The following is a 19170-nucleotide window of genomic DNA, read 5'->3' on the forward strand; positions in this document are numbered from 1 at the left end:
AAAATATGAAATATGAATTCTAATGTTATGATTAAAAGAATCCTCAAAGGGTATATTTATTTGTAAACGGTTTAAAATAAAAATATTTATTAATAAACTGTACATTTAGCTTGGCTTTTTCATTTCTACACACCATGAATGTCAGTTTTAGGATTTCTGAGCACTTAGTGGTAACATTTCAGATTTCAAAACAAAGTGTTTCAGGTTTTAATGTACTCAAACGAAACACTTTATTAATAAATAGAGCCATGTGACGGGATGTGATACGATCATCACATTTGTTTTCTGTTTGTTTTTGTGATTTAACTGGAATGGAAAGCAATAACGCAAGCATTTGGGGTACGGGGCTTGTTTGAAACTCACCACAAATAAAGCAGGTGGTTTTCAGAACCTCCTCTTTCTTCTGCTTTTCGCTTCTGAGGTCTGCGAAGGTATCGATAATGACCCCAAAGATGAGGTTGAGGACGATGATGATGACCATGAAGAAGAAAAGCAGATCGTAGATGACGCGAGCCGCAAAAAGAGGCTCCTGCGGAGGAAGAGACGATAAAGATCAGCACTGTTTCTAACTCAATCAATCAGACAAAGCATTTCACTTTCAGTATTACTGGCTGACTGCAATCAGACCACAAAAAGCTTCAACTTTATTTAAATATTCAAATGCCCCGACAAATGCCCCTTAAAAAGCTTCAAATATTTTGTCGTTCGGTAACTATAGTAAACCATGTGTGTGTTCGTACACTGGAAATAAATGCTTCATTGGATTTACTATTGTTTTTTTAAGGTAAGTGGTTGCAAGCAATTTATATGGGCTGAATTTAAACAAATTAAGTTGACATTACTGAAGTTCATTTATTTGATTAAATTCAGCCTATATAAATTGTTTGCAATCACTTAACTCATTTTTTTCAGTTTATATACTACCTATACTACAGTATTCTTATTATTAGTAATAGTATTATTACTATTAGTACTACTACTACAACTACTACTACTACTAATAATAATAACTATTCTTATTATTAAACAATTGAACTAAAAAGAGTTTAACAATTAAAAGCAAAATAAATGTAAAAAAAAATCTAAAATATGAAATTTTAACCAGATTTTTTTTGTTTATTTGTTTGATTGGCTACTCAAAATAGACTAATCAGTGATCATAAAAGCATTTGAAGAGTTCAGATGCAAAACCCTCCAAGTGCTGGAATTTTCTTCTACAATGAGGATTTTCTCAGCCTCATGTTTATGTTCAGTTATTTCATGTTATAGAAGCAATGAAAACAACATATTCCTTGCCATACAAATGCAATTACTGAATCAGCCTGAGAAAAATTGCCAATATTAGGAAAACATTTTAGATGGCGCTTAGAAGTTTTATTTAACTCTTTGTTTATATTTATTTTTATTATCACTGATAACAAATTAAAATGTTCATTTCTCCATATTTCATTTTCTGTGGATTTACTGGATTTATTTGGTATGAGCATAATGTTAATATGTGTTGTTTTCTGTAAACGTCGGGTAACATTTAATTCAAAGTAAAAAATAGTTATGTTTTTCAGAAAATCAAGTTATATTTATTTTATTTTCAATTAGTTTTAGTTAATGATTTAGTTTGACTCAAAATCATTTCAATTCCTATTTATTTTATTGACATTTGTTTAATGATTGTAGCATTAAATTAAAGCACTTGTTTTTCAGAAAATCACAAATAAATGTTTTCCTTTTAAATGTATTTATTTTACATCTTCCAGAGTTAAATGTTAAATTTTATATACATACATACATATACATATATATACATATACACATATACATACATATACACATATACACATATGCATACATACATATACACATATACATACATACATATATATATATATATATATACATACATATATATATATATATATATATATATATATATATATATATATATATATATATATATATATATATATATATATATATATATATATATATACATATATATATATATATATATATATATATATATATATATATATATATATATATATATATATATACATACATATATATACATACATATATATACATATATATATATATACACATATATATACATATACATATATACACATATATATACATACATATATATACATATATATATATATACACATATATATACATATACATATATACACATATATATACATACATATATATATACATATATATATATATATATATACATACATACATATATACATTCATATATACATACATACACACATATATATATATATATATATATATATATATATATATATATATATATATATATATATATATATATATATATATGTATGTATGTATGTATGTATGTGTGTGTATATATATATATATATATATATATATATATATATATATATATATATATATATATATATATATATATATATATATATATATATATATATATATGAATTATTTACTTCGACTAAACAATTTCAATCCATGTTTATTTTATTTGCATTTTTATGATTTTAGAATTTTATTAAATTATTTGTTTCAGAACATCACAAATGAATAGACTAATAAATGCTTTCCTTTAAAAAAAACTTTTTATTCTATCAAAAATGCATTTTTTACTTTTTCTGATGTTAAATTTACTTTATTTTTTAATAATTAAATAATAATTTTAAATAAATTATTTGGTTTGACTTTATTTCAAACTTTATTTTTTTGAATTTTTTTATGATTTTAGCATTTCACTGCAAATTTGGTTTTCTTACTTTTTGTTATGTTTCTAGTCCAAATATCTCATAATTCTTAAATCAAGAAGCTTTTTCTATAGAAGAAAAAAAAACGTCAAAATTAAGTGAGTTTCACTTTTAAACAACAAGCAGATTATTTTAATATTTTATACTGGCAGATTATTTTGCTTGTTTTAATGAAAAAAACCCACTTTATTTAGACTTTTTTTCTGAAAACAAGCCTTAAAAATAAATGGGTTAATTTTTTCTGAAAACAAGTTACATTTTTACTTGCCTAGCGAATGCTTCTACGTAGATATCTGGACAAGAAACAAGACAAACCCTCTAGGCAAGAAATACATTACCCGACAATAGTCTTGTTGCCTATCCAAGTTTTAGGAACAACAAATAATAACAACTTCTAATTGATCATTTGGTATCAGAAGTGGCTTATATTAAAGGCAAAGGCCTCTAGATTACACTTAATTTACCAAAATAAAATATGATCATGCCTTGATTTTTATTTATTTAATTAGGACAGTAAGGTCTGACTTTGATTAGACAAAAGTCTTGTCACTTAACAGAAATAATGTACAGTATAGAACATAAAGTCATGCTGCAGTGGGAAAAGAATTAATATTGTGTATGACTCCAATGAGCTTGGAGGACTGCATCCATACATCTCTGCAGTGACTCAAATCACACCCAGAGTTCCCAGAGTTCATCAAGATTCTTTGGATTCATGCCTCCTCCATCTTACCCCAGACATGCTCAATAATGTTTACTCTGGTGACTGGGCTGGCCAATCCTGGAGCACCTTGACCTTCTTTGCTTTCAGGAGCTTTGATGTGGAGGCTGAAGTATGAGAAGGAGCGCTATCCTGCTGAAGAATTTCCCCTCTCCTGTGGTTTGTAATATAATGGGCAGCACAAATGTCTTAATACCTCAGGCTGTTGACGTTGCTTCACTCTGCAGATCTCTCGCACACCCCCATACTGAATGAAACGCCAAATCAAGCAGTTCAACAGATGATTCATCGAAAAAAAATCTACCTTCTGCCACTTTTCCAAATAATCAACTAGAAGTCAAGTTATTATCTGTTGCTCTTACAACTGTAATCGACGACAAGACTTTTGTCAGGTAGTGTATAGTTTTGCACTATTAAATATAATTAGGAAAGAATAGTGACTGTTTCCAAGCAGGTGTCCTGAATTAAGAAAGCTGATGCAGAGGTGTTTGTTTAGCACCTCTTTGGAGGGTTTTCGCAGCACATCCCCGACTCCTCCACCACTCCGCAGGCCGTGGCTCAACACAGTGACGATACACATGAGCAGAGAGTCGCAGGTCCTCTCTTTATCCTCAATCACCAATGCAGACGACTGAACTCCTACAGCTGAGGAAAAACAACACGGCTAACAAAGAGCTCTGTATTGTGCATGCAAATCTCACAGCACAAATAGAGTTTGTGGGTAAATGCTTGCCTAAAATAGGATCAGAAGACAACAGATCAAAACACACATTACACAACGTCCCATTAACAAAGAGGGGAATCATTCGTCAGTCAACAAGTACAAAACTATTTTTATATATTTGAATATTTTTCCGGTGCTAGCCGTGTGATTCTGAAGGTCATTTTACACGTTAAAATGTATTCTTGTTATTAAAATAACCTAATTTTTTTACAAATAAATAAAATGTGGCATTTCTGTGTGGAGTTTTCCACAGTCCAAAGACATGTGGTATAGGTGACATGAATAAACTAAAACTTATTGTATGTTAATATTATATGTTTTATACTGTCTTTCACATTATAGACATTAGTGATTATTAAAATCTTTATTTCTCATTCTTTCTTTCTTTCTCATTCATTCATTCATTTTTTTCTTTCACATACATTAATTCAACTATTCATTCATTATTTCTTTCTCATTCATTCATTCATTCATTATTTCTTTCTCATTCATTCATTCATTCTCATTCATTCATTATTTCTTTGGCATTCATTCATTCTTTCTCATTCATTCTTTCTTTCTCTCATTTATTCGCATGTATTAATTCTTTCTTTCTCATTAATTCTTAATTATTTTCTCAACCACTCATTCATTCATTCATTCATTCATTCATTCTTGTGCCTTTGTTCATCCATTCATTCTCTTTCCTGCATTCTTTCGTTCTTTGTTTTATTCTTTCTTTCTCAGACATTCATTCTTTTTCATGGATTCGTTCTTTCCTTCTTTCTTTCTTTTTTAATCATTTGTTTATTTTCATGTATTCATTGTTTTTCATTCTTTCTTTCTTTCTTTCTTATGCATGCATTCATTCATTCATTCACTTTCTTTCTCATGCATTCATTCTTTTTCATTATTTCTTTCTCAGGCATTCATTCATTCTTTCTCATTCATTCTTTCATTCAGTCTTATTCATTCTTTCTTTTTTCTCATTCATTCATTCATTCATTCATTCATTCATTCATTCATTCATTCATTCATTCTCTTTCTTTCTCATGCATTCAATCTTTCTTTCATTCTTTCTTTCTCATGCATTTATTCTTTCTTTCATTCTTATCATTCATATATTTATTCTCATGCATTCATTCTGTCTTTCATTCTTTCTCATTTATTCAATCATTCACTCATTCATTCATCCATTCATTCATTACTTTTTCTCATTCATTCATTCTTTCTCATGCACTCATTCTTTCCTTTATTTTTTTCTCATTCATTCTTCATTGATTCTTTCTTTCTTTCAATCAATCAATAATTCATTTATTCTGTCTTTCTTTCTTTCTTTCTTTCTTTCTTTCTTTCTTTCTTTCTTTCTTTCTTTCTTTCTTTCATTCATTCATTCTTATTCATTCATTCATATGCATTCATTTCATTCATTCATTCATTCATTCATTCATTCATTCATTCATTCATTCTTTCTTTCCATGCATTCATTCTTTCATTCTTTTTTCTCATTCATTAATTTTTCACATTCATTCTTTCTTTCCTTCTTTCTCTTAAGCATTCATTCATTCTCTTTTTCATGCATTAATTCTTTCCTTCTTTCTTTCTCTTGCATTTATTCCTTCTTTCATTCTTTCTTTCTTTCTCATGCATTAATTTTTTTTCTTTTGTTATTTCCTCTTTCTTTCTTTCTTTCTTTCTTTCTTTCTTTCTTTCTTTCTTTCTTTCTTTCTTTCTTTCTTTCTTTCTTTCTTTCTTTCTTTCTTTCTTTCTTTCTTTCTTTCTTTCTTTCTTTCTTTCTTTCTTAGAGCATTTCACTTTGACCAATGAACTTACTGCATTCATTAATAATTCATTTTTTTGTTTCTATTAAATACTCACATACTTATAGCCTTGATGTGCAAATGTTGCAATAATGCAACTTTTAAGTTGCTTGAACATAAAACAGTTCAGCAATTCAAAAACCTCAAGAATTGTGTTGTTTCAGCTCATTTTAAATATGCAGTTAGCAATGTCGTAGTATGTGTGTGATGGGCAGAGTGTGTTGATGTGCTAAAGTATGTGCGACACATGCAGAGCTGGTTCAGCGAGTTCAGGTCAGCCGATCAGCTCCACTGATCAAATTAGGTGCTCTTACATCTTAAATTTGCACATTCTCAAAGAACAGCTCACAAATCCCAATTAAACTGCTCTGACCTCTGACCCCAAAACCAGCAAGAACCTCCTGAACGTTTAGAGCCTGACTGTCATTAACCTCTGACCCCAAGCATCACCCAAATAACCCACAGAGTCTCTCCTTTACACATCTCATGACCAGCACTACCGCTCAGATTTAACTGCAAGAGTGTGTGTAAGGGTGTGAGTGTGTATGGGTGTGTATGCTTGTGTGTCTGTGTGTATGTGTATGTAGATTAGAGTGTAAGTGTACATGAGTGTAAAGGTGAGAGTGTGTCTGTGGGTGTTTGTGTGCCTATGTGTAAGGGTGTGAGTGTGATTGTGTATGTGTGCACGTGCCTGTGTGTGTGTATGTGTGTGAGTGTTCTTGTGCCTGTGTATGGGTGCGAGTGAGTGTGTGTATGTGTGTGTGTGTGTGTGTGTGTGTGTTTATGGGCCTGTGTGTTAGAGTGTGGGTGTGAGTGTGTTTTTGTGTACGGGTGTAAGGGTGTGAGTATGTCTGTGTGTGTTTGTGTTTCTAGGTGTAAGGGTGTGTGTCTATGCGTGTTTGATTGTGTATGTGAGCTTGTGCCTGAGTGTGTGTGTTTGTTTGTGTGTGTGTGTGTGGGTGTGAAAGTGTCTCTGTGTGTGGGAGCCTGTGTGTTGGAGTGTGGGTGTGTCTGTGTGCATGTGTGTGAGTGTGTGTTCCTGCATGTGTGTGTGTGCGCCTGTGTGTATTAGTGTATCTGTGAGTGTCTACATGTGCATGTGCCTGTGTGTGAGTGTGTGTCTTCAAGTATGGGCGTGTGTGCGTTTCTGTGTGAATGTGTCTGTGTGTATAGGTGTGTATACCTGTGTGTGTAAGGAGTGCATCTGCATGTAGTATGTGTATGTGTGTGTATGTGTGTGTGTGTGTGTGTGTGTGTGCATGCATGAGTGTGTGTTTATGTATGCTGTGGTCGGTACCGTCCATCATGGTCTCAGTGGAACAGTTCTCCTCTTTTCGACACACCGCTCCAGCCAGGAACTCTCCCATCTTACTGGCCGATTGCTCTGAATGGAGGAAAAAACAGAAGATTAGAATTTTGTTTTCTTTTTGTTATCGTTGTAATTATTTTAAGGTCACGAGTGGATGTGTAAGCATTTCAAATAAAAATATAAAAATAAGATGTATTCAGTCATTAATTTTCCTTCAGCTCAAGTCTTTGATTTAACAGGGGTCACCACAGCAGAATGAACTGCCAACTATTCCCTTCCAGCCGCAACCCACCACTGGGAAACACTCATACACTCATGCATTCACACACACTTATACACTACGGTTGTGGGGAAGACTGGAGCACCTGAAGGAAACCCATGCTAACAAGGGGAGAACATGCAAACTCCACACAGAAATGCCAACTGGCCCAGCCGGGACGTGAACCAGTGACCTTCTTGCTGAGAGGCCACAGTGCTAACCACTGAGCCACCGTGCAGCCGAATAAGATATATACATTACAAATCTGGAAATTTAAGAAGTCTCCAGTGTCACATGATTGTTCAGAAATCAGTTTAGTAGAGAGATTTGGTGTTCAAGAAACATTTCATAATATCAATCTTGAAAACTTCTGAACTGATGTGTCACCAAGAAACAAGAGTATTAATTAATAAACGCTAAAAAAAGAAAATTCCACTTGTTTCAAATATCAAACTTTTTAATAAAAATTAAAGAGCATCTATTTTACCTCATTTTCAAGATTTAAGATAAGTCCTTTGTGTCTCCAGAATGTGTCTGTAAAGTTTCAGCTCAAAACACCCATCAGATTATTTATTTTACCTTTCAGAACATTGACATTTTCTGCTCTAAACACAATGTAGCTGTTTTTGTGGCTTGTGCCTTTAATGCTAGTTCTCCCTGCCCACCGTTCCCACGAGCCTGTCAGAGTGTCTCCGTCTCCATCAGATAAACAGCACAGTGACAGACACGAAGGAAGCAGATCTCAAGTAACCTTCAGTAAGAACTTTCCCAATGATTATTATTTGATGTATTTGTTGTGGAGTTAAATCAAGCCTTTCTGCAACAATGAGTGACACACAAATGTCGTTACAAAGTTCACACATGCACACACAGCATGTGTTTAGCTTTGCACTGTTTTTGCACAGCAAATGTGACAGGATACACGTTAATATCCACTGCTGTATGGATATCCATTATGTTAATGTACAAAATAAACCTGATTTAATGTCTACAAACCGGGATGGAAGCGTCATCATTTATTATTTTACAGACATGCGGCTGTGGTAATAAAGTAAAGCTGAAGTAAATCGCTGTAATTCATTACAAACACGCACTGTTTTAAAAACATTTTAAACTTGTAAAACTCATTCTTGATCACATCTGATGATTATTGATGACCAAAGTTGGCTAAAACATATTAATACGTGGCTGTCAATCAATTTGGTGGGCGGGGAAACCGCACTCCTACATCACGTTGCGGTGGGCCTCAAAATGGGAGGGATTTGGATCCTATTTTAACATCAGGAAATAAAAATTAAAAAAAGACTTATTGTATTTATATCACCCCAATATGACTGTGGACACACTACACCTGCACACAGCTCTGTCCAAACAGCTTACAAAATATGAATTTCATCATAGGTGCCATTTTAAATAGAGTATTAGATTTAGATTTTTAGAGTTTTAAAAGACAAATTACCCCAATTTTCATGAGAATAATGCTACAATTTAACCCCAAAATCAATTACTGCTCCTAAAAATAGGCCAGATTTCATTTCCACATAATATTATTTTTTCTTTCTGTCTTGTGATTTGAGGGTGAGCATTGTTCATGTTTATACATCATTCACTGAATAACCTCAAAGATGTTTGTGATCCGACATGTTGCATGAAATAGTAAAAATCCCCATAAACACATGTCTTTAAAGTTTCATTTTTACACACATCTGCTATTCTCACCGAGTGTTTTATTGGATATCCTGTCCACGGTCAGGATGAAGTCGTCCTTGAAGATGATGTATCCGACGATGGAGAAGAGGTAGACCAGGATGAGAGCCAGAACCGCGGTCAACACGATGGAGCGGCCGTTCCTGGTCACGCTCTTGATGACGTTCAACAGCGTCTCCTCCCGGTAGATCAGGTCGAAGAGCTGGACACACACACACACACACACATACAAACAGAGAAAGATGAGATTGTGTGTGTGTGTGTGTGTGTGTGTGTGTGTGTGTGTATACAGTGTCAGTGAAAGTGCGAGAGGTCAGAGGTCAGAGTTAGAAGAGACGTCCACTTGTTTAAGCTGAGATGGAGTGAATGAAAGCATGCATGTGTGTGTGTGTGTGTGTGTGTTAGAAGAGACGTCCTCTCTAAATATCCAGTTAAAGTCTGAATTATTAGCCCTCCTGAATTGTTAGCCCCTGGTATAGTTTTTTCTGAAATATCTGTTTAACGGAAGGAAGATTTTTTTCAACACATTTCTAAACAAAATAGTTCATTCATTTACTCTCCTTCGTGTCAGTGAAAGTGTGAGAGGTCAGAGGTCGACGTGTGAAAGACGAGCTGGAGTGAATGAGCGCTTGTGTTTGTACTCACAAGTAAACTATAGAAGAAGACGTGAACGAAGACCCCGAGGCTGCATATGATGAGGTACAGCAGATGATACAGGAACTCCACGTCCATGATCATGGCCTTGTATCCTCTCGTGAACGTGCCACGATTGCCCACAAAACTCATTAGGAAGATCACTTTATTGCACACCTGAAAACAACAGCAAAGATTTACCACAGATTTTTAGCTCTCGTGTAATAATAAGCAACAATGAGAACATTTCTTTTTTTAAGCGTACAATTGAATGCAAGTGGAGATTAAAGTGTTTTGATTGATTTTAATGTGACAATTATGAGATGTTCCCATTAAGTTAATGAGATGTCATTGTTTAAACATAAAATGAGCTTTCTGCTGATTTTTCTAAGGTAAAAGAACAAATAAACTTCAAGAGTTCTGAATACAACCACAATATGTTTGGGGCTTTGCAGGAAATACAGTCCCTTTAATTGTGAAAACAAATATTAGGCAAATATAGGCATTAAATTGATAAAAACTGTCCCAGCAGTCACACAACATTATAAGACATTAATATTAGGTTAGATTTAGACCCAATCCCAATTCAAATTTTCACCCCTTATTCATCTATGATATTCATCTATGTAAACACACCAAAACAACATTATCCCAGACACTGAAAAAAGCTAACTCCCAGCCACTAATACTTTTCTGACAGGGTATTCTGACAGGGAGCATCATCAAGTGACAAATGTGTCACTCAGTCCCACAAGTAGGTTGTGGAACTAGGACTACTATACAAGACTTATTATTATGAATATGGAATATGGATTATAGATAGCTAAAATTAGCGTTTTTTTTTTTTTTAAATAGCTGTTTTTTTAAAAGCATGACGGTAAAACATGAACATTGTTATGAATAAATCAAAACGTGCTCGTAATAATAACAAAAAAATTTAATTTGTGCATCTCCTGACTTCTGTGTGCAGCCATGCTTCCATTATAGATAAGTGTATTCTGGGAAGTTTTCGTACCGCTTGGTTTGGAGTGTGGTCCTGAAAAATCTCTTTCCCTTAGCCCTACGCCTTCAAGCTAAAGAGAATTGGGACACCCCTACCCCTTCACGTGAACATGCAAAATGAGGGGTAGGGAAGGGGAAGGGCTATGGGGTAGAATTGGGATTGGGCCTTAGGTCGTGATGTCAGGTGACCAAAATTCAATGTCTAGCCAGCATCTAAAGACAACATTATTATGACATCCAATAACAATGTCAAATGATGTTGATATTTGGTTGATTTTAGGCTGTGTTGGAAAATGACCAAAATCCGATATCAAGCCAAAATCTTAAACCAATGCCATATTGACATCAAATACTGACATTTATCTGTCAGGTATGTACAGTGGCTGAGAGAGTTTAAAGTGCTGCTAGTTAGGAAAATGGTAGCAAATTGATAAAAGATTTCCATCTGCTTGACAGCATACATGCTGCAAATCATCACAATGCAAACAAATTAATACAACGCCTTTCATTTTCTCACAACGCTTTCAAATAGCACAGAACACATCGGAACTGCTTCAGGGGGACCCTAAAATGTGACGGACCCGGCTATTTAGATTATGGATATTTAGGCCAATAAAATATAAGAGACAGTGGAATCAGGATATTAAAATAAAAAAACAAAAAACTTTCAAAGATCACCTACACTGAGCAATAGTATCGGCATCCGTCATGTTTTTGGGTCCCCTTGAAACATTTCTATTGTGTTCCGTAGTTTTTGGAGGTGTTGTAAGAAAATGCAGTGCATTTTTTATATGTATATGTTGTGAGGATTTGCAGCACATGTGCTATTTAACGAATGAACGGATCTTTTATTAATTTGCTGGTGTTTTTAGTAATTGCACATGTTTTCTTAAATTGCAGCACATTAAAACTAGCTCTCTAAACCACCGTAGGTACGAAAACCAAAATCCAACGTATAATAGACGTCATAGTGGTAACATTCACACAACGTCAAGCCGTGTTATCATTAGACGTTGATATTTGGTTAATTTTAGGTTGGATGTTGGACATTGACGTTGGATTCTGACGTCAGCCCAATTTTCATTTCCAAACAAAATGCAACGTCCCCACAATGTTGGGGCACAACTACAATCTGACGTCATGTTGACATCCTGCGCCTGCTGGGGTTGTGTTGATGAACAGTTGATGAACACGAAGTGTTTTTTAATAGAAAAATTCTGTCATCATCTACACACCCTTTATTTGTTTCAAACTTTTATGCATTTCTGTTTTCTGCTAAACACGTGAAAAAGATATTTTTAAAAAGGTTGAAAACCTGTAACCATTGATTTCCATATTATTTGTTTTTCCTATAAGTTAATGGTTACAGGATTCCAGCTTTCTTTAAAATATATTCTTTATTGTTCAACAAAATAAAGAAACTCATAAAGATTTGAAACCACTCAAAGGTGAGTAAATAGTGCGTACCATTTCATTTTTGCATGAACTATCACTTTAAATAAAATCTCAAATTTTGAATAGCACATGCTACACATAGGGCCACAAAATAAAGCAGCTTGAACTCTCATCGAAACATCTCTTTCTGTGTTTTCCACATAATAACCAGTGATGTGGCTTTGAAATCACTTGATAGTGAGCAAAGATGATTAGTTTTTTCATTTTAATTCAAAGTGATTGGGAACTGACAGTAGTTATGTCTTTATTGTCACTTGATATCAATCAAATGCATCCTTGATGAATAAACTCAAATTTAAAGTGATAGTTCATAGGTTCAAGGTATAGTTGTCTTCTGCTAAAGACAGAAAAAAGATATATCCAAAAATGTTGCAAACCTGTAACCACTGACTTCCATGTTAGTTGTTTTTCCTATGGAAGTCAATGATCACAGGATTCCAGCTTTCTTTAAAATATCTTCAGAGCAGAATAAAGAAACTCTACAAGGGGGAGTAAATAGTGAGTACATTTTCATTTTTGGATTAACTATTTTTGAATGGTAGAAAACTAAGCACTGAGCTAAAGAATAGAGCAGCTTGAACTCTCTTCAAAACATCTCCTTTTGTGTTTTCCACATAACAAACAGTCAAATGGCTTTAAAACAACCTGATAGTGACCAAAGGATGATCCTTTTTTATTTTAATTCAAAGTGATAATCAATAGACAGTGGTTTGTATGCACACTATTAAGGAAGAGTGACGTGACTATGTGAGCCAAGTCCATTTTAACACTGCTCTGTGAAAGTCGTATGGAATCCCCAAGTGACGCACGGTGCACCTGGGTGTAAAACGCAGCCATCGGGACACTCACATTAAAAGCCCCAAGCAGGAAGAGGGTGGGCTCCAGGCCGACCGAAAAGATGAGGCGTAAGATGGTGGAGGCGATGAGGGCCCGAATGCCGTGCGGCTGGGGCAGTACAATCACTATAGCCAGAGAAACCAGCATGGCCGCCCAGAGGAGAGCGGAGAGATGCGGCTCCAGAGTGCCTGGGGAGAAAAACAAAACACATTTCACTGCCATCAGTCAAGCTGGAGGATAAAAATACCTCAGCAGTGACATGTTATCATGCCATCTGCCATGGTTTACAGCGTCAGCGGCCTGTGTTCTGCTATCTTTGAGATCCTGAACAATCACAAGTGTTTCGGGGAACTGGGTCATTTTCAGGGCTGTGCAAACGTCTCTCGATTTGATTATGGAAATGAAATTCGTTTACTAACACTCTTGATTTCTGTCTTCCATGGAATATGAAAGGAGAAGTGAATATGCTTTAATTTAGGGCTTTATACAGTTTTGTACTGTTTAGGTACTTTTTGGAGCTTCACTCATTCACTTTCATTGTATACTACTTGCACGCGCTCACACACACACACACACATGATCTTTCTAATTTGGTAGCAAATATTACATTTTAAGATTATTATTTTATAAATATTTCAGGCTCAACTGCAACCAAAACTGACTATATATTTATACTTCAGCTTTAATTTACAAGATGAATGTTGCTATATTACAATCTAAATCAGAAAAAGTTTAAATGGGAAAACAATGGAGAGTATATGCAAACAACATGACTTCAAAATCTAATTAAAACGAGAAACGCATAAAATGACAAACAAAAAAACCCTAAAAGACTAAAAACCTTCGATAAGATTACATTAGTATTCGTTAAATTTGATTAAAAATAAGAATTCAAACTTACATTTACTTTCACGCTTCACAATTTTAGCCCTGATTTAGCTTGCTAAAGGGTTTCGTGAAATTACAGACAAAAGCCTGAAATCTAAGGCAAATCTGACTTTAAAAAATCTAATTAAAATGAGAAACACATAACAAAATGACAACATACAGGACTATAAACTTAAATAATATTCAAATAGTATTTGTCAAATTTGATTAAAAATAAGAATTCAAACTAAATTTTACTTTCACGCTGCACAATTTCAGCCCTGATGTTTACCCTGCAATAGGTTTTGTGCAATCACAGACAAAAGCCTGAAATCTGAGGCAACTCGGAATCAAAAACACTAATTTAAAATGAGAAACACAAAGCAACAAAAAAGGACTAAAAACCTTGAATAATGTCTAAATGTTATTTGTTAAATTTGATTAAAAATAAGAACTCAAACTTTATTTTACTTTCACGCTGCACAATCTTAGCCCTGATTTTAGCTCGCCGAAAGGTTTTTTGAAATCACAGACAAAAGCCTGAAATCTAAGACAACTCGGACTAAAAAAAAATCTAATTAAAATGAAAAACACAAAAAAACAAAAAAAGAAAGAAAAAAATAGAAAAAAATAGGACTAATAACCTTAAATAATATTCTGGTTTCCCCCACAGTCCAAAGACATGTGCTATAAGTGAATTGAATGGGCTAAATTTCCTGTGGTGTATGAGTGTGAGAGGTGTGTATGAGTGTTTTCCAGTGTTGGGTTGCAGCTGGAAGGGCATCTGCTGATTAAAAACATATGTCTTTCTTTTTTTTATCATTCCTTTAAAACCTGATTTTAACACATTTTAATCTGTTTTTAATCATGTTTAATCATTTTTATTTTCTTGTTTCTTTTATTCTTTTTTACATAAAGCACTTTGAATTTCCATTGTGTTTTTAATGTGCTAAATAAATAAACTTGGCTTGCTAGGTGTATATTGGATAACATGCAGCATGAACACTATCAAAAAATCTTGTGTTTTCCACAGAGGTCGGTTAGTCAAACTGGATTGAACAAATTATTTGGGAAAATTGTCTCTAAACTGGAATTAAATGTAACATAATGCACACTATAGAGTATGTGCAGAAGCACACGGAAGGACTTTAAATTTTTCAGTAACCTGGGTCAAGCGCTTCTGCTGCACTGTATGCAGTTACAAAATCGGGGCATTTAAGATCTGTTAGTGATCTTCACTATCTGATTGATATTCGATAGAAAGTATGTCTCAGAATGTACAAGAAACACTGCATTAAATGACATTTTTCAGCGCCATGTCTTTAGAATATGAACATTTATTTTACTCCAGTATTTTCAATGGAGTTTCATTATGGGATTATTTTGCAAGCCAAGTCCACTAAATATATATATGTATTTCAGTATAGTAATGGAAATTGTGTTTCACGGAAGAGTCATGAGGGTTGAGGGAGAGAAAAAAAACACACACAACTTTCATTTTTAGCTGCAAATGCAGATGACATGCTAAGATTACGTTCACTGTCATTACCCATGATATGAAACTGTGATTCTGTACAGAAGATCTAAACTGGATTCCCTAAAGTACTGGCAGTTTCACCTGTTGAACATGTTGAGGCACATTCAAGCCCTCAAGGGAAAATGCTTTGGAAAAAAAAGTTACATAACAAAGACAGAGTGACATATTTGAATATATGCTCAGGTTTGATCAAGATTTTCCATCCACCCTTTTAATCCTCATTTAAGTCCTAATCAAGATGTGTGTCATTCAAACGTACTGTACAGCAAGGTCTTTATGTGTATATATGTATTAGTAGGATTGCTAAGCATGTGTGTGTATGTGTGTCTGTCTGTCTGTGTGTGCACAGAAGAAAAATGAGGTCAGTTGGATTTGCAGGATGGTTCTCTCTCTCTCCCGCCTGCGAGTCGACCACATGACAGGTGCTTGTTACATAACCCGGCGAGCTAAAAATACCACGGCTGAAAGATGCATGAGGATGGACTCACGGCTGAGAGACGAGCTGTGGTTTGGATCGACGAGCTGGAGATCTGCACAATCCGGTTCAGAGCCATTCTACAAACCCACGTCAAAAAGTCTGTTCTGCTCATTGATACAAACCTAAACACTGACAAGGACTGAAAATTGAATATAAAGCTGAAAACTACAATTTAAGGGGAGATGAGATAGATTTTTTTTGTAGGATTTTTGTAAATTGATAATCTAATACATTGATCATGCGAAATTTATGATCATCGTCTTCCAATGAAGTCCAAGATAAAGTTTGGAGAATCTGATGACCTGGCTTTAAATGGATCAGATTGAGATGCAAAATAAAATAAAATAAAATAAAATAAAATAAAATAAATTAAATTAAATTAAATTAAATTAAATTAAATTAAATTAAATTAAAATAAAATAAAATAAAATAAAATAAAATAAAATAAAATAAAATAAAATAAAATAAAATAAAATAAAATAAAATAAAATAAAACAACATTTGTAAAAACATGTAAAAGCAAAAATGAATGGGCAAACAAAATAAGACATTAAATAAATTATGTAATACACCACATTTATTTGAGCTTTTGTGCTCAACTGCGACTGATCAGGAGATAAAATAAATATTATAAATCAAAATATAAAAACAAATAAAACTGAAATAGATTATTATATAAGCAGAGAACAAGGTCAAAACAAAAATAACAACAGAATCGAACAATGTAATAAAGTATAACTAAAAGATATAAATAAGCAAATGCTGCAAACAAAGGAACAAACAAACGAAGTAACGAACGAGGGAAGAAATGAACGAAGGAATAAACGAACGAAGGCAGGAACAAACGAGAGAGCAAATGAACGAGAGAGCGAACGAGAGAGCGAACGAATGAGAGAGCAAATGAGCATAAGAGCGAATGAGGGAACAAACACATGAACGAGTGAGCAAGCGAACAAACAAACAAACTCAATATTCTGAACACAACAGCAATTAAAAACTAAATAAAATAAAATCCAACCAATAATGAGGTAAAGATAAATAAAAAGTCCATAATATAAAAAAATACAAAAAAATAATCAACTAACTAAATAAACCACACAAAGCCTCAATATCCTGGATTAAAATGAAACAAATGAGTGAGCGAGCGAGCGAGCGAACGAACAAGAGCGTGAATGAAAAAATGAACGAACGAGAGAGCAAACAAATGAACAAACGAATGACTGAGTGAGCGAACAAACAAACGAACTCAATATTCTAATCACAACTGTAATTAAAACGAAATAAAATCCAACCAATAATGAGGTAAAGATAAATAAAAATACATATTAAAAAAATACAAAAAAATAATAATAAACTAACTAAATAAACCACGCAAAGCCTCAATATCCTGGATTAAAATGTAATAAAAATGAACGAACAAATGAGCGAGCGAGCAAACGAATGAGAAAGCGAATAAACGAGAGAGTGAACGAAAAAAAGAATGAGCGAACGAACAAACAAACGAACTCAATATTCTGAACACAACTGCAATTAAAAACTAAATAAAATAAAATCCAACCAATAATGAGGTGAAGATAAATAAAAAGTACATAATATAAAAAAATAATAATAATAATCAACTAACTAAATAAACCACACAAAGCCTCAATATCCTGGATTAAAATGAAACAAATGAGTGAGTGAGCGAACGAACAAGAGCGTGAATGAAAAAAACGAACGAACGAGAGAGCAAACGAACGAACAAACGAATGACTGAGTGAGCGAGCGAACAAACAAACGAACTCAATATTCTAATCACAACTGTAATTAAAAACTAAATAAAATCCAACCAATAATGAGGTAAAGATAAATAAAAATACATATTAAAAAATACAAAAAAAATAATCAACTAACTAAATAAACCACGCAAAGCCTCAATATCCTGGATTAAATTGTAATAAAAATGAACGAACAAATGAGCGAGCGAGCAAACGAATGAGAAAGCGAATAAACGAGAGAGCGAACGAACAAAAGAATGAGCGAACGAACAAACGAACTCAATATTCTGAACACAACTGCAATTAAAAACTAAATAAAATAAAATCCAACCAATAATGAATTAAAGACAGAATAAATGTACATAATATAAAAAACCTAATAAATAATAATCAACTAACTAACTAAATAAACCGCACAAAGCCTCAAAGGCCTGGAAATGAGGTCAAAAGCATTACATAAACAATATGAGGTTTATTACAGTACTCCAAATGAACATCTGTCTCTCAGGCTGCACAGAAATAGATGTGTAATGTACAGTACATGCTACATATCCTGGACAGGGAAGGGGCTTTATGCAGCTCTTTGACTCTAAAGCTCCTGATCTCCTGCACATTGAGGTTACACACACACTGACCTACTTCTGAAGTGTGTGAATGGTGAAGGGAAGCAAACACAGGAATCCTGCAATGCCTCTCACTTGACCCTTACACATACTGTATTGAACTCTGCAGAAGTGCTGGAATAATCCTCTCAAGACCTGATGATTGCTATTAAATGTGCTTATAAAGACACCAGTGACTCTGAAGGGGCCACAATGAAAATGGCAATACTGTCAAACAACATTCATGTATTAGGAGTGATTACTGTTGCTAGACAGCATAAATAGCAAATAGATTATAAATTATGAAGTGTTTTCATATTGCAAGTTATATATCAGAGGTAAAACAAAAAAGTTTGCATGTTCTCCCCGTGTTGGCGTGGGTTTCCTCCAGGTGCTTCCCCACAGTCCAAAGACATGGCCGTAGTGTATGTGTGTGAATGAGAGTGCATGGGTGTTTCCCAGTAAGAGGTTGCAGCTGCAAGGGCATCCGCTGTGTAAAACATATGCTGGATAAGTTGGCGATTCATTCCGCTGTAGCCACCCCTGATTAATAAAGGGACTAAGCCAAAAAGAAAATCAATAAATGAATGATTTTATTTTAAAAACACATAATAAATACACAATAAAAATACATAATAAATATTATATATATAATAAATAATATTGATTGCAATTTATATAAATAATTTAACAATAATAATGATAGAAAATA

At 33.6% G+C, this 19170-nt stretch overlaps 1 protein-coding gene across 1 annotated transcript in view; it reads right to left on the reverse strand.

The window, feature by feature from the left end:
* Window positions 1-19170, reverse strand: part of itpr1b (inositol 1,4,5-trisphosphate receptor, type 1b) — a 269709-nt gene that overhangs the window by 34057 nt on the left and 216482 nt on the right. Inside the window, exons 54-59 of the mRNA XM_056468320.1 lie at window positions 13230-13405; window positions 9936-10100; window positions 9303-9492; window positions 7313-7399; window positions 3992-4137; window positions 364-529 (exon numbers count right to left, since the gene is read on the reverse strand). Coding sequence (XP_056324295.1) covers window positions 364-529; window positions 3992-4137; window positions 7313-7399; window positions 9303-9492; window positions 9936-10100; window positions 13230-13405 — 930 coding nt within the window. The remainder of the gene's footprint in view (window positions 1-363; window positions 530-3991; window positions 4138-7312; window positions 7400-9302; window positions 9493-9935; window positions 10101-13229; window positions 13406-19170) is intronic.

The sequence above is a fragment of the Danio aesculapii genome, chromosome 11, assembly GCF_903798145.1.
Source record: "Danio aesculapii chromosome 11, fDanAes4.1, whole genome shotgun sequence".
Classification (NCBI taxonomy): Eukaryota; Metazoa; Chordata; class Actinopteri; order Cypriniformes; family Danionidae; genus Danio; species Danio aesculapii.